A 17,173-nucleotide genomic window follows, 5' to 3' on the forward strand; every position below is an offset into this window, starting at 1 on the left:
AATGTACTGAGTAATTTTGACTTGTTTGTATGCAAGATTACAGTTTAGGCAGAGGGAGTATGTGAAAACTGCATTTATATCAGTACTTATTAACAGAACTATTTAGTTTATTTGCTTTATTAGGTTTTGATTGTAAATAGTGGAAAAAATACAGAAACTGCTGAGAACAGGCTTAATGGTCATATTGGCAGAATGAATGTACAGAATCTTTGGTCTGTCTGTAAGAGTGTTTTTTAAAATTCCTGTTTTCAACCCAGAATGGAGAGTCTACTCTTTAGTAGGCAGGCTTTGAAACACCTTTTTATTTTCTAATTTAGAATATCTGAAGTGATGCCAAAAATGAGTATCACTGGATTCACTGTGGAGAAAGAGCTGAGTGGTTGTGTTACCGAAAAACGCGGTAAAATCAGAAACAACTCTCTAAGACCAATTTAGTATTAAAGAGCAGGCAGGCATTCTTTATTGCAGCACTGGATGCATGGGGGATCGCGCCTCCTAACATGCATACCTTACACACCTTTCTCATACAATTTATAGATCAAAAATTTACATATTCATACATATTCATTATTGTCCTTTCTACTGATTGGTACAAACTTGCTCATTCCATATGTAAATTACTGTGCAGGCTCAGTTGTCCTCTTCCATTGTTCTCTTTTGAGTAGGGGGTATTACTTGGGTCAGTGGTCTGTGAGTCGGTGGTCACGATCTCCCCCTGCCGGAATTACCTTTTACCTACTTGGTTCTTAATCTTGGCAGTCCTGGCCAGTTTTCTCAGTCCACTACACGAAACCACATTTTGTCATCCTTTTCTGACAGAAGCACTGTCGTGCCATTCGTCGAAACGGAGGGAAGACGCAGTCGCTCAATATGAGTGATCAGCAAGCTTCGTTTATTGTCCTCTGGTTACACAATTTATACCATTCTTAATCAGCTCATACATATTGCAAAAGCTAAGCTCCTCATTGGTTAACAGCCTAAAGTTCATGTTCCGTTTTCTTACTTTGCTTCAGTGACTCCCCTACATATTTTCTTATCGCAAGTCCCTGGTTTCGTATCCTTTCCCATAGACTCCCCTACATATTTTCTTATCGCAAGTCCCTGGTTTCGTATCCTTTCTCATAAACAAGGGTAATTTGTCCTTGTCTCTGATTGGCTCCTAGACTAGCTGTTTTCGATACTTCTTGAGATCCTGATGAGTAATCATTTCTATGTTGGTATGCCCCTGTTCAGCTAGCCATTCTCCCACAAAGCACATTGTCTATTGTTTCGTTCACATTAATGATTACCTAGGGACTAAAATACAGATCAAAGAATACACTGATTCGTACACTCCATGTTCCCATAATATAACAACATCCCTGGTTGATTAATTTCATCACTTTGGTTACAGTTGGAGCATTATACTTGGGCATCAATGTGTCACAGTCATCTGTTGCTTTGCCTCAGTTCTAATTTGTGCAGAGCATTTAGATTCTCTGTTTTCAGACTAGATTAGCAAAACTGGTAGCTCACAGTATTATGGGTTAGAAATACATTTAGGATTGCAGAGCACCTTTGTATGACTGGTATCGATCTACTATCCATGTCAAATATAAATATAGACAAAGATAAATATACTGGAAAAGATCATTGTTAAAAGCTGTAACCAGATTTGCCAAAAAGGCTTCTAATGGAATTATGTGTCTGACGTATGAACTGCTTACTTTTGGCTAGATTATTATCTCTCTTATTTAAAATAAACAACATAAGCAGTGGCCTTGTGATCCTGTTCCTTCCTAGTTACAATACTTAAAGGATTTGGGGAGGAGGGCTAGTGCATTGTAGAGAAACCCTAAAATAAACTGATAGTCCTTCAGTTAAAGCATGAGGTCTTTTAAAATTTGCTCGTTATTCCTGAGAGCCTGCTGTCTTATTGAAAGTGTTTCAAAAGTACACTGCAAAGTCCTATCCAATAGCTTGACTACTGGGCTGAGAGGAATTCTTGTGTTTGTATTACAGCTGTGCCACTGATGAGTTTTTACAATTTTGAAAAGTGAAAGTGCTTTAATTTCCATGGTGTTAACGTTCACATTAATTCATGTATCTTGAAATGTAAAATGCTCTATACGAAAACGTACTGAAAAAAGTCAAGCATGTGTTTTATCTTAACTGCTGTGTTGCAATATTTGATACAGTTCAGGGCAATCGAACACATTCATTCTGAATCTAAGATGGCAAATAATTTTATAATAAAATCTGAGATTTTTTTTATTTATCTTTTAAAGACATTTGTGGTTTTTTGTTTGTTTGTTTTTAAGATGGTCATCAGGGTTAATAGATTGAGAATTAAATTTTCAAGGTACTCTGCCAAAATTGATGTGAAACTTTAGATTTCTCAGTTCAAAAAATGTTGATGATCATCTTTTCTGCTCATGAAATCAAGTGGCAGTGGAAGAACCTGCAGTGATCTAATCTGTCTGGCGTGCAGTGGAGAGATTTGTTGCAGTAGAAAATGGATTCTCAGTAGAATTGTTCCACATAGCATAAATTAAACTTTAAAGTTCTTTACAGTATCTTGATATGTAAGGCTTTGTTAAAGTTGCAATTTTGGAAGGATGAAGAGTAGGTTGTTAGGCAAGCATGGGTGGGCATTCCAGATATTCGGGACCATTGTGGAAAAAAATTAGAAGACAAAACCAGGAGTAAGATATGATGAAGATCAATTAAAGAACTTTTAAGAAAGTTACAAGTATTGAGTTAGAGAGGGAAAGAAGTGTCATAAAAGCAAAACTGGAAAATATTCAAGATGGTGTTGTACAAGTTTGAAAGTGAGGACAAGTTTTGTGTGAGAAAAAAGGAAGGAATACATGAAGGTTAGAAGGGGAGCGCAGTCACTTTCCCAAATAGAAGATGGTCTCAGTTATGTCTAATAGGACGTGAAAATGTTTCTAATGAAATGTTCTGTTGAGTGTGTGCACAAAACTTTCTGGAAATCTAACCATTTCTTAATAGTCCTAGTGAAGGATTTAATTCCAAGCTGATAGAAGACTTCAGAATAACTCACTCTGTAAAGAATGTAACGTTCCTCAGGTCTGATTTTTATAACTTCTCCCCAGGATTTGGACACACAAGAGCAGAAAACATTTAACAGTCTGAATTGCTTTTCCACTACTGAGCAAGTAAGCTCTACTGAAGAAGAGTCATCGCCAAATGTAAGAAAGACGACTAAAATGGACACACAAACACAAAACAGTCTAACAGCCAAAGAATCAATTTCTACAGACAATATAAACTCACATTCACACAAAAGTACACCAGATACTGCAGCATATACAGACACAGTAGACACAGGAGGTGAGCCAGAAGAAGGTGAAATTACAGATTCTGAATGTGAAGCCCACAGCAGTGAGGCTGTAACAAGTGAAGAAAGTGCTAATTCAGAAGTCTCAGAAAACGAAGGTGAATTATTGTGGCTTTTATGTATGATACTATTGTATTTTTCCAGGAGCCAATTAAGAAAAAACTATAAGAAAAGCGTTTGGATAATTAAAAATAAATAAATAAAAGCATCTAAGTTGAGATACTTTGAATTTAAAAGTGCTATATGTTACCAGTATTTGTTTCCTTCTCTTTTCTTGCACAGTATTCTGAAGTAAGTAGTGGTGTTTTTGTAAAAGCTGTTCAGGGGTATAACTTCCAGTGTTTGTGTAGAAACCTCAGTGGTAGAATAAAATTTGTTTAGATTAGGATAGCAACAGGAGAAAAAAGTCTATTGCTAAATAGAGATTCTAATACAGACCTCACAGTAATTCTGTGTATTAACTCTCTTCAATTAGTGTATGATATTTCTGATGCTATTTATACACAATCATGTATAATTCAATGTAAGATTAATCCACTGTGGTGAAAAGGGTGAATGTGGAATGCTCAGTACTATTCAAAATCCTATTTTGTGTGTATTCCAGTGGCAATATGTAAGAAATGGGTATAGAGAGGAAACCTGTATGCTCTTTTGTACCAAAGAAAGTATTTTTTAAGACCTACTCAAAAACTGAATGGTCTCTTGCACAAAATAAAAATCCCAAAACAAAAAAACAAAAAACCAAAACAAACTCCAAAAACCCTAAGGAAAAAAACCCAACCAAACCTTGAAAAGCTTAATGCAACCAATTGGAACTATGTATGTGCAAAGGATATTCTAAATCACAGAATGAAATACAACCTATAGGAGTCTGTACTGCAACCTCTGCCCTGCTCACAGTTAAACAGTCAGTTTGTTTCTTCTACTTTCATTACTTACTCAAATACTCAGATTCTGATTGCTTAATGCCATTCAATATGTGCTTGCTACCATCAGACTTTCAGTTTAGATTTCCTTCTCTTACTGTTTTCTAGCAACTCTGCAATATTGCTGGAGTAATAAAAACTGGAGATGGTTTCTTTCCTCCTAGCACCTTTTGAGCTACTGTCTTCCCATCTTGCCCTGTACATTCTTAGCTGAGATCATTGGAGAGTCTTTCTGCAGATGTACATCCAAGAACAGAAATCATATAGCTGTTGGGATAGAATTAATTAACAGATACTGAGGCAAAAGAGCATACCCATCTGTAGGCTCATCTATTATTTCTTATTTGTATTGGTGCACAGTGCTAATAAGAGTTAAAAATTAGTAAAAATACATTTGACAGTGTGCTGGTTTTGGCTGAGAAGGGGTTAATTCTCCTCACTGTGGGGGTCGGCTACCTTTCCAGCTTCCCCCGCTCTGCCGCGTGGCGTGGCAGGGGGGGCTGGGAGGGGCAGGGCCATGGTGGGGACGGCTGACCCCGACTGGCCAATGGCAGGTTCATTCCATACCATGTGACACCATGACCAATATATTGAGGGGGGGCAGTGGCAGCGCGTAGGCAGCGTGGCGTCGGGTCGGCGGGCGGCGAGCGGCTGCGGCGCGTGCGGTTTGTTTCGGCGGTTTGTTCCCCCTCTCCCCTCCCTTCCCCCTCCCCCGGGGCTTTGCGCCTCTCGTTGTTCTCCTTTACATTGCATTTCTACTGTTGTTTCTTTTAATTTTAATTATTAAACTGTTCTTATCCCAACCCACGAGCGTTACCCTTCTGATTCTCTCCCCCATCTACCGGTGGGGAGTGAGCAAGCGACTGTGTGGGGCTGAGCTGCCGCTAAACCACGACAGAGGACAAGCATGACAGTAGGGACAAACCATCTTGAGTGGCTTTCACACATTTCAAAGCCAGGTACAGCTTCATATAGATAAATATATTTTAAAATAAAAGTTCCAATCACTTTTACCTTCCAATTGCAGAAGGTTTCACAGCTGTGATAATATAAAGTGATACAGTCTGTAGAACTGGTGATCTTATTACGATTACTCTGATACAAGGAGGCCAGATCTTTTCTTTACCTATAATTATAAAAAAATATTGTTACTATGAATAAGTTAGTTTTACCCCACAGTTTTCAAACAACTGATATACATTCAGACATTACCTAGCTGAATCCTATGCAACTTTCCAAAAAAAAAGTATAAGCACATATGAGAGAAAACTTTCATGAGTACTGTTTCAAAGGTTTTCTGACTGCATGCTAAAGTGTTAAGAATGCTTTCCTAATTCTGATTACTTACATGTGCACAACTGTTTAGTTACAGCAATAAAATAAAAAAACTCAGAGTTTTCTAGCATACTATAAATTTATGGACCATTAGTCATAACTGATTAGTGAAAAGGCAGCACTTTTTGTTCCCCACATCACAAACTTAATGCATATAAAACTTTATATTTAATAATCTCTGTGTTGTGGTTTAGCGGCAGCTCAGCCCAACACAGTCGCTCGCTCACTCCCCCACCGCTAGATGGGGGAGAGAATCAGAAGGGTAACGCTCGTGGGTTGGGATAAGAACAGTTTAATAATTAAAATTAAAAGAAACAACAGTAGAAATGCAATGTAAAGGAGAACAACGAGAGGCGCAAAGCCCCGGGGGAGGGGGGAAGGGAGGGGAGAGGGGGAACGAACCGCCGAAACAAACCGCACGCGCCGCAGCCGCTCACCGCCCGCCGACCCGACGCCGCGCCGCCTCCGCGCTACCACTGCCCGCCCTCAATATATTGGTCATGGTGTCACATGGTATGGAATGAACCTGCCATTGGCCAGTCGGGGTCAGCCGCCCCCACCATGGCCCTGCCCCTCCCAGCCCCACCCCCCCCCCGCCACGCAGCAGAGCGTGGGAAGCTGGAAAGGTAGCTGACCCCCACAGTGAGGAGAATTAACCCCTTCTCAGCCAAAACCAGCACATCCTCCTAGTATGCAGCAGTTGTGAGTTAGATTAGCCCAATGTAAGACATTTAAGTCAGATGACTGTCGTGGTTTAGTCCCAGTCAGCAACTAAACACCATGCAGCTGCTCGCTCACTCCCCCCACCCCAGTGGGATGGGGGAGAGAATCGGAAGAGCAAAAGCAAGAAAACTCGTGGGTTGAGATAAGAACAGTTTAATAATTAAAATCAAATAATAATAATAATGGTGGTAATGATGATTATTATAATAATAATGATAATATAATAAAAAGGAAAATAATGAGAGAGAGAAATGAAGCCTGGAAAAAAAAAAACAAAAAAACAAGCGATGCAACCACTCACCACCCACTGACCAATGCTGCCGGTCCCCAAGCCGCAATTGCTGCGTCCCTCGGCCAGCTCCCCCCAATTAATATACTGGGCATGACATCATCTGATATGGAATATCCCTTTGGCCAGTTTGAATCTGCTCTCTTAGCTGTGTCCCCTCCCGGCTTCTTGTGCACCCAGCAGAGCATGGGAGGCTAGAAAAGTCCTTGACTAGTGTAAGAACTACCTAGCAACAACTAAAACATCAGTGTGTTATCAACATTATTTTCATACGAAGTCCAAAACACAGCACTATCCCAGCTAAAACCATGACAGTCACATAACATCATTTTTGCTGTGATGACAGCGCATGCAGTTAGCTCAGTAGTCATGAATATTTTTTAGTGATAACGAGATCTCGTGTCTAAGTCCTAATGGCAGCATAGCTACAAGTCATTCTTTGAAAACTGTTGTTTTCTAGAACATAAGTAAATTTTTTTTCTGGTCCACTAAGGTAACTTTTTCAGAAATGGAAGAATATACTTCAGAAATTCAGGATCCCAAGAAAACATGTCCTGGACTTCCTCACACATTCAAATTCCAATAGGGCTGATCCATCATTTTGAAATGATAAGTTTGAGTTTTGTGCTAGCCTGTATACATTCTTTCAGTTCTGATGTTTCAAAATATTTTTTTTTAAAAAAATCTCATTTGTTCATTGTGGATGATGAATGCATGAAGAATTTAATGATGAATTAATGCTTTATTCAGTGTTTACTGACAACCTCACCCCTTTTCAGCTGCTTTTCAGTAATGCTTATAGATGTGTCCTAGATGCAGTAGGCTTTCTAGGTGTGTCTAGATGTGCTTTCTAGGTGCATTTATGTGAAATATAACTTATGACAAGTCTCCTTGCAATTTGCATATTGGTCCTTTACTAGCTGCATTGCTTCTTTATCCCCTAGTATAAGAAACTTAATACACAAATCCCTTCTTCCTCCTGCAGTGATTTTGAAAAAAAAAATCTATATAAATTACTCTTTCATTGCTTATATTACCTGCCTAATGCTACCAAGAATTCTATTTCAGCATTGAAGACTGATGCCAAGATGCACTGAAGAGCTTGAAGGATTGTGGTGGGTTGACCTTGGCTGGATGCCAGGTGTCCACCAAAGCCGCTTTATCACTTCCCCCTCCTACACTGGACAGGGGAGAGAAAATATAACAAAAGGTTCATGAGTTGAGACGAGGACAGGGACATCACTCAGCAATTACCACCACGGGCAAAACACTCGACTTGGGGAAATTAATTTAATTTATTGCCAATCAAAAGTTAGAGCAAGATAAAGAGAAATAAACCCAAATCTTCTTCAATACAAACACCTTCCCCCCACCCCTTCCTTTCTTCCCGAGCTCAACCTCACTCCCTATTTCTCTACCTCCTACCCCCAAGCACTGCAGAGGGATGGGGAATGGGGGTTGCAGTCAGTTCATCACACATTATCCTGCTGCTCCTTCCTCCTCATGCTCTTCCCCTGCTCCAGTGTGGGGTCCCTCCCATGGGCAGCAGTCCTCCATGAACTTCTCCAATATGGGTCCTTCCCATGGGATGCAGTTCTTCATGAACTGCTCCAGTATGGCTCCTTTCCACAAGGTGCAGTCCTTCAGGAATGGGCTGCTCCAGTGTGTGCTCCTCTCCATCGGGCCACAGGTCCTGCCAGCAAACCTGCTGTCATGGTTTAGGCGGCAACTCAGCCCCACACAGTCGCTCGCTCACTCCCCCACCGGTGGGATGGGGGAGAGAATCAGAAGGGTAATGCTCGTGGGTTGGGATAAGAACAGTTTAATAATTAAAATTAAAAAAAAAAATAAACAAACAACAAAAATGCAATGGAAAGGAAAACAGAGAGAGGCGTGAAACCCAGGGGGGAGGGAGGGGGATGAACCACTGAAACAAACCGCACGCAACGCATCCACTCACAACCCACCAACCCGATGCCACACCTCCCTGAGCTGCAACTGCCCCCCTTAATATACTGGTCATGGTGTCACATGGTATGGAATGAACATCCCATTGGCCATTCGGGGTCAGCCGCCCCCGCCGTGGCCCCGCCACTCCCAGCCTCCCTCCAACGCGGCAGAGCGTGGGAAGCTGGAAAGGTACCCAACCACCACAGTGAAGAGAATTAACCCCTTCTCAGCCAAAACCAGCACACCTGCTTCAGCACGGCCACTCCACAGGGTCACAGCCTCCTTCGGGCACATGCACCTGCTCCAGCGTGGGGTCCTCCATGGGCAGCAGGTGGATACCTGCTGCACTATGGACGTTCATGGGCTGCAGGGAGACAGCCTGCCTCACCGTGGTCTTCACCATGGTCTGCAGGGGAATCTCTGCTCCGGCGCCTGGAGCACCTCCTCCCCCTCCTCCTTCACTGACCTTGGTGTCACAGAATCACAGAATGATAGGGGTTGGAAGGGACCTCTGGAGATCATCTCTTCCAACCCCCTGCTTCAAGAGGTACACCTAGAGCAGGGGGAAGAGGAATGCATCCAGGCGGGTTTTGAATATCTCCAGGGAAGGAGACTCCACAACCTCCCTGGGCAGCCTGTTCCACTGCTCTGCCACCCTCACAGGAAAGAAGTTTTTTCTCATGTTTAGCTGGAACTTCCTGTGTTCCAACTTGTGCCCATTGCCCCTTGTCCTGTCATTGGGCACGACTGAAAAGAGTCCGGTCCCATCCTCTTGACACCCACCCTTTAGACATTTATAAGTATTGCTGAAATCCCCCCTCGGTCCTCTCTTCTCCAGGCTGAACAAATCCAGGTCTCTCAGCTTTTCCTCATAAGGGAGGTGCGCCAGTCCCCTGATCATCTTGGTAGCTCTCCACTGGACTTGCTCAAGCAGTTCCCTGCCCTTCTTAAACTGGGGGGCCCAAAACTGGACGCAGTACTCCAAATGTGGTCTCACTAGGGCAGAGTAGAGGGGGAGGATAACCTCTCTTGACTTGCTGGCCACACTCCTTTTAATGCACCCCAGTGTCTGCAGGGTTGTTTCTCTCACATATTCTCAGTCCTGTCTCTGGATGCTGTTGTGCAGCTGTTTTTTCCCCCCTTCTTAAATATGTTATCTCAGCGGCGCTGCCGTGGTTGCTGATTGGCTCAGCCTTGCCAGTGGTGGGTCTGTCTTGGAGATAGCTGGCACTGGCTCTTTCGGACACGAGGGAAGCTTCTGGCATCTTCTTAAAAGCCACCTGTCGTGGTTTAGCCCCAGTCAGCAACCAAGCACCAGTGTGGGTCAGTTTGGGTCAGCTGTCCTGGCTGTGTCCCCTCCCAGCTTCTTGTGCACCCGGCAGAGCATGGGGAGCTGAAAAAGTCCTTGACCAGTGTAAGCACTACTTAGCAACAACTAAAACATCTCCACATTATCACCACTGTTTCCAGCAAATATACAAAACACAGCCTCATACTAGCTACTATGAAGAAATTTAACTCTATCCCAGCTGAAACCAGGACACCACCCCCGTAGGCCCCCACTACCAAAGCCTTGCCACGGACACCCAATACAAGGATGCAGAGTTCAAACTATTATTTACAGGCCTTGTATGAGATTAAAAGTTCAGAAAGGAATATTAGGTTTATTGATAAAGCTGTACCTTTATTTTTTTTATCTGATATTCATTGCCTGCTGCTTAGATTCTGGTTTATAAATGGAAGAACTGATGTGACGTGTCTTCACCTTGTATATATTGCAACAGTACTTTTACATCTATAAAGCTCCATAATAGCTCAGAAGAGAAACACAATGTTAAGGTTCAGCTAAAGTACACCTTTCATAAACCACTATTAGAACTATTTCTACTTTGTCATGATTTATGTATCAACCTGCCTTTCCAGAGAAAAAGATGCTGGGCACGCACTTCAGATTCCTGAAGTTGGAGTCAGTAAGGTAACTCTTGTTTCTGTCTGCTGAAATGTAGATCAGCATATGGATGAAGCTTTAGATTTTTATTGCTTTAAATTTTGCCAAATCTGGGAGGGTTTTTTTAGAAAAAGAACTTTTAGAATGAGCTGCGTTTTTAGCCACTTCTTTGAAGTTAGAGAAAGGAAAAGATACAATATTTTATTGAATGGGAATTTAATGCAAACAATAGGGTGATTTCAAAGTCTAGAAAAGCTAATTTTGTTTTTATTTAAATTGGAGTCAGTAATCTACAGTGCAATGCACAGTAAAAAATTATACTTTGAATCTTGAATTTCTTAGTTATTGACCTTGAGGAAAATATATTATTGTGTTAGGTATTGATCATATTATAAAATATTGATGTTAGCTAGCTAGAACTTTGTCATAAAGTAATCTAATCCTTGTAGTTGAGCTTAGAGCAACAGGTTTTGTTTTATTTTTCTTCAGCTGTCTAAATATGTACGTGCTGTACAGGCAGTTTGAAAATTTAGCAGGTTTTTTGGTGACAGATTGTAATGGATTTTTTTTTCTGGTTAAGAGGGATTAAAGATAAATTATGTGCTCTGTTTTGCTAACTATTTTAACAGAGACCATAAACACAGCACTCAATTAAAAAATGTAAATTGACAAAGACATGTTAACCAAACAAAAAAAAATTTATAAAAACATCTGCAAATGCAAGTGTCTGAAATACATTTTACTGTGTCTGTTCCAGATGATAGTTCTGATTGATCAGCCATGTACCGTGTTTTATACTGTGCAGTTTCCAGGGAAAAACTTTTAATGACTTTTTCAGGCGTGTATTTGAAATTCGGTGTATAAAGGAGCCAAAGGGGTTTTATTTTTCTGTAATGTTACCATTTCTCTGTTGCTTCTTGTGTGGATAAGAATATTTATTATATAATTATTCGTGGGTACCTGAGTTGCTTTGAAATACCTTTCATTAAAGTAATGGACTGCCTGCATAAGAAGTTATTTCACTCTGCAGATGAGGAGTCCAAGGCAGGAAGATAAATAACATGTCTGTAGAAACAAAAAGTTACTACTGATTTGTTTTCCTCAGTATTTATAGTTGATAGGTGTGGACCACTTTGGCTTTTGCTTTCCTTAAATGTAAAGTGAGATTTAAAGAAAACAAAATTACACCCTGCAGATTTAGTATCTTAAGAAGCAGCTTTGGTTCATCCTATTCGATAAAACAGAGGTAGAAATTAAATTATCTATTGAATGAGCTAGTCAATCTTTCTACCATTATGGGAGTACTCCTACTGTAAATTTATGCTAGTCAATATACAAAATAATTTTTTATTAATTAATGTAGCAACTGTTCTTGCTCAAAGATAGGGGATTTGGTTTTAAATGAGCACTTTCTTCCCAGGTTGACTGTTGGGTTTTTTCTTCTACTATAGCAAAAGGCATCCTTGCTTGTCAAATTTGAAACTGTCATTTTTTAAAAAAAACTTCTGGGGTTTTTTACTGGGAGTCTTAGGCTGCAGAAGTTGATATTTTGGTTTGCTTAGTGTCCATTTTTGGAGGTAGTGTATGTGTGAGTTTGGACTGGAGTTTTGTTTTTTGTGTTCTATCTGGGCTTGAGAGCAATACCTATATAGAATTGTAACCAAAAAAATTAGATTGTTAGTCTCAATATCAGAAAGGAGATAAAAGTAACATCAAATGATAGATAGTAATTGTGTCCAGGGCATTAAGATGCAGGTGAAAGTGAATTACATGAAATTTACTAAAACACAGCATTTAGTCAGCTATTTCAGATATGAAAGACCAAGTAACCTGAAACTGCAGAATGAGATCAGATTTTTTTAAATTGCATTTCTTTCAGCATCTTTTTTGATGCAGTCCAGAAAGAGAAAAATTGAGTGCTATAACATACCTTACAAGAAAAAAAATCTTTTATTTATAAGAACAGTTAAAAATGCTTTATTACTGTATCTTGCAGTCCTTTAAGTAAAGCATACTTGCCACATTGGAGGTATATACCTTTTCAGTACTGAATCAGTTTATGGTCAAAATAGTTATATTATTAATAGAATACTTTAGCTCATGTTGTTGTGGCCCATTCATTTACATTTCAAATAGATTAAATCATAAGGCATGGAATACTCTATTAACATAGAGTACCAGAGCTGCTCAGTTAAAAGGCCCCAAAATACATTCTAAAATCTTACTGTAAAATAGCATATAAATTGTGAAGTATTTGTTTAGTGAGAACACTTCATTTATGCTTCTATTTATCAGTTCCATGCAGAAGTATATTTTGACCACGATTTGCAAAATTATGTTCTTGTGGATCAAGGCAGTCAGAATGGAACAGTTGTTAATGGAAATCAGATTCTCCAGGTGAGTACTTGTTATAATGCTGTGTATGTTGCAGAAAATGGTAGTTGTGGTCATTTTAAATATGTTATGGCAAATCACTAACAACGTCATTGTATGGCTTCTTTCATACATTAGTGTCTTCCTCGGTTCCCTTCTGGTTTTAGGGCCACTTGTAATACTTCATTGTGGGAAACTATAGGCTTGAATCCACATGTGGGTCCCCTGATAAGTTGTTTGAGATAGAAAGCGGGCTGGAGGATTATAGGTACGCGATGGAATTAGCTTGACTACAGACCCAGTGTCAGACCCGCTGATGGAAAATTACAGAGATCAGACCCGATGATGGGAAATTACAGAGAATCTGCAAGTCACCAGGAGGAGGAAGAAAGGCGAGAGATATCTCGGCCTTGAGAGCAAAGAAGAAAGGCAGGGATATCTCTCGGCCTTGAGAGCAACCGACAAACAAGAACAAGGAGTTTAGGCACGAAGTACAGAAATAGACTGTTCGTTAAGGAGGTGTCGCACTCCGTATGAAGTAATTGTTGAAGCTTGTTTACAAGAGCATATAAAAGCGCTGTGACTTAAAAATAAAGCTGAAGCTTGCTCTATCACTCACGTTGAGTTGGCTGCTTGCTTTCCTCGCTCTCCGCACTTCATGTTTGGTTTATATTGGGAAAAATCCACTATGGTTACAGTTGCTAGAGTGAAATACCCACTGTAGTTAAATATTTGCTTGCATTTGTGAGACCAAACTGAATCACTAAATTATGAGTAGTATTCATGGAACAGAGTTGGTGCCCTTCATTAGTAACTAATAAACATGGCTTCCAAAACTTCATTTTGCTGTAGCCTAAAACAAAATGTGACCCCTACATCTTGGAGCATGGAGATGAAGTGAAGATTGGTGAAACTGTACTTTCTTTTCATATACATCCGGACAGTGATAAATGTGATGGATGTGAACCAGGACAAGTCAGAGCACATCTTCGCCTGGATAGGAAAAAGGAAACTTCTGGTTAGTCATGTTATCACTGAATATGCTTTTTATTATAGCTCTTTACTTTATAAACATAATTGCTTCAGATAGTTTTCTTACAATTTTCTTGTCAACAGGGAATAGTTTTATAATACATGGTGATGTATTTTCTTTTGGTATGTGTGCCTATGTGTAATAATGTTAGAACAAAATTTCTCGCAGTTGTCTTATGTTTCAAAACTTTGTTACATTATTAATTAGAAATTCAATCCTGTATTCCTCCTTTTAGTTTGCCCAGCACTTAGCAAAGAAGAAAGAGAGTTAGTCAGAAGAAAAGCATTAAAACAAATATGGGTAAAATATGGTTTACAGGTAAGTTAACAGTAGAAATTGATTAAGTGTTTGAAGTCTATGTCTATTCTGTGATTCCTATTTTAAGTCATAGACTTCAGTGAATAAGGAAAGTTTTCAAATACACTCAAACTTGAGCCTGGTGGTTTTACTCAGGTTTGTCTTTTGTACACTAAATATTTTTTTTTTTTTTACAAACCTCTACAGAGAGAGATGGTGATAACAGGGCATGGAAGTTCTGTTAAAATTTTAAGAAAAAAATTATCAGTTCCAATGTGTACAAGATTCCTCATCCTTTTGAGATTAAGATTTCTTAAGACACAGCTATTTTTATTTCTGCATATTAAGTTGGCACTAAATTGCAGTGCTATGTTTTATTTGGAAAGGGGAAAATAATTATGGAAGGAAGAGGGAGAATATTTAAGTTTTTATTTTAAGTCTGCTTCGCCATAGAAAAATGCCAACATGAATATACAGGCTATGTAGCATATAGGTATTCAAGTTACTTCTGGTTACTGAATGGGGCTAAACCACGACAGTCCATTTTGGTGCCCAACATGGGGCACGAAGGGTTTGAGATAACGACAGATTTTACTGGAATGCGCTAGATGGAATTTATAGCTGTTATTGCATGTGTCGTGGTTTAGCCCGTTCAGCAACCAAGCACCACGCAGCCGCTCGCTCACTCCCAGTGTCCCCAGTGGGACAGGGGAGAGAATCGGAAGAGTAGAAGTGAGGCAACTCATGGGTTGCGATAAAGACAGTTTAATAGTTAAACTAAAATACTAATAGTAATAATGGTAATGATAATAATAATAATATAATGAAAAGGAAAATAACAAGAGGGAGAGAGAAATGAAACCCAGGAAAACAAAAAAACAAGTGATGCAACCGCTCACCACCCACCAACCGACACTGCCAGTCCCCAAGCTGCGATTGCGGCTTCCCCCAGACAACTCCCCCCAGTTAATATACTGAGCATGATGTCATATGGTATGGAATATCCCTTTGGCTAGTTTGGGTCAGCTGTCTTGGCTGTGCCCCCTCCCCTCCCGGCTTCTTGTGCACCTGGCAGAGCATGGGAGGCTGGAAAAGACCTTGACTTGTGTAAGCACTACTTGGCAACAAGTAAAACATCTCCACATTATCAACACTGTTTTTAGCACAAATCCAAAACATAACCCCATACTAGCTACTATAAAGAAAATTAACTCTATCCCAGCCAAAACCATGACAGGTGGTGAGGTAGTGATAATGCCTTTTCCCTAGTGCAGTTGACTTGCACCCACCTATGCGGTATCTTTTACCTCCTAAAGTATGCAAGTAGATCGGGGGAGTTTTAAGAAAGTTGGTATTGACCGGAGGCTTGGCATAGCTTTGGTAACCGAAGATATTAATGGAAGAACTTGCAAAAGGTGGCACTAGGGTCTTCTGGATAGCTTTTGATGGAAGTAGGAACAGCATAGTAGTTGAGTCCTGGTTTCTAGAGCAGCATATATCTGCACGTTTCTGTCCTTCAGTATTTGAGTAGAGAGCATACTCTTTGTATTAACTCTTGCTTGTCAGTTACCTTAAACTTTCTTTAAAGCGCAGTCAGCAACAGCAACAAAGGGCATAAAATGTTGGAGAAGATGGGATGGAAAAAAGGGGAAGGCATGGGCAAGGATGGTGGTGGTATGAAGGACCTGGTATGTCTGTCTGGGTTTTACTTGGAGCAAAAAGAAATACGTTTGCAGTTAAAAATGTCTAATTGTAAGGCACTATTCACTTGAAACATTTCAAAATCCTGGGTAGGAAGGAACAATCTCAGTAGGACTGATCTCAAATCACTTTTTACTTGATTAATGAAGTATTTTGAAATTTTTCAATTATTTCATCCCTTCAGTGGAAAATGCCAGTAATGTTTGTGGTTGTTGGGAAACTAAGTGAGGGAGGACAGACAGCTTCTAGCTGTTGAATTAATAATCTCATGTTTGAATACAAAGTTTGGAGGAAGATTTAAATAATTTTAAGTGATGTGAATTCAGGATGGGCTTATGGTGGAATCCTTCACTTTCTGTGAGGCTGATGTAGCACAAAATTCAAACTAGATGATGCACCATAAGAGAGGAAAAGGTGGCTGAAGTCACTTACTGTAGCCACCAAGTTCTAGGCCTCTGTGGCAGTCATCTTAGCCCCATTTTTGTCACCATTGTGGTGTTGTCTTTTGGCAATAGTGCTGCTCAGAGCTACACCATGCCTCGTGTTGTCAAACTACCCAGCACAGGGCTCATACACTATTCATTTGGTGAGGAGTACTTCACAGTGATGTTAGCGATAGGTGACATCAGCACTCTAGATCTTAGTTCTAGAGGTGATTTGACACATTGCTTTAACAGTACTTTAGATGCCCATGTATGATCTAAGTATATTAGAGCCTTAAACAAAGTGCTTGTGGAGGGGGGAATTAGTATTATCAAATATGATTTGAAGTATTTAGAATACCTAACTTGCAGTTACAACAATATTTAATGTATTTGACAGATCCACCTCCAGTTACATAAGATGCATGCAGGTTTGGGTACAAGTAGACCAGTCTTCATTGAAGATGTTCAGATCATCCAGAGCAAGAATAAAAAGAACTGGGATAAAGCAAGAGGAAGGTTTGCTGAAAACTTCCAGGAACCTAAATCACAACAGGATACACCTAAGATTACACCTTGGGTTAGAGGGACTGTAGAGTAAAGTATCTGGTCCCACAGCAGGGTAATTCTTGTGTATAAATAGTTGGTAGATAATTTATTTTTATTCTTTTTTCTTTTGCTACAGCACAAGTTTGGTGATATGTAAAATATAGTTGTGGAAAAAAATGTGCAAGATTAACGCTATTATGTTAATTGGCTTTCTGTAGTCTTCATGCTTTTGTTAAAACACATTTTTAATAAGAAATTAATGGAATTTAGACGGATATTCAAAT

The 17,173-nt window shown here is 39.9% G+C and overlaps 1 protein-coding gene across 1 annotated transcript; it reads left to right on the forward strand.

Moving 5' to 3' along the window:
• The first annotated feature begins 486 nt into the window (after positions 1 to 486).
• Positions 487 to 16,941, forward strand: LOC142049744 (angiogenic factor with G patch and FHA domains 1-like). Its single transcript, XM_075077676.1, has 8 exons — positions 487 to 3,518; positions 10,443 to 10,541; positions 12,810 to 12,911; positions 13,740 to 13,905; positions 14,156 to 14,238; positions 15,534 to 15,540; positions 15,811 to 15,905; positions 16,741 to 16,941. Exons 1-8 carry the CDS (start codon positions 3,213 to 3,215, stop codon positions 16,939 to 16,941), a joined length of 1,059 nt encoding a protein of 352 aa, XP_074933777.1. The 5' UTR covers positions 487 to 3,212.
• Positions 16,942 to 17,173: the final 232 nt, after the last annotated feature.

This window comes from Phalacrocorax aristotelis, chromosome W (assembly GCF_949628215.1).
Source record: "Phalacrocorax aristotelis chromosome W, bGulAri2.1, whole genome shotgun sequence".
NCBI classification, from domain to species: domain Eukaryota; kingdom Metazoa; phylum Chordata; class Aves; order Suliformes; family Phalacrocoracidae; genus Phalacrocorax; species Phalacrocorax aristotelis.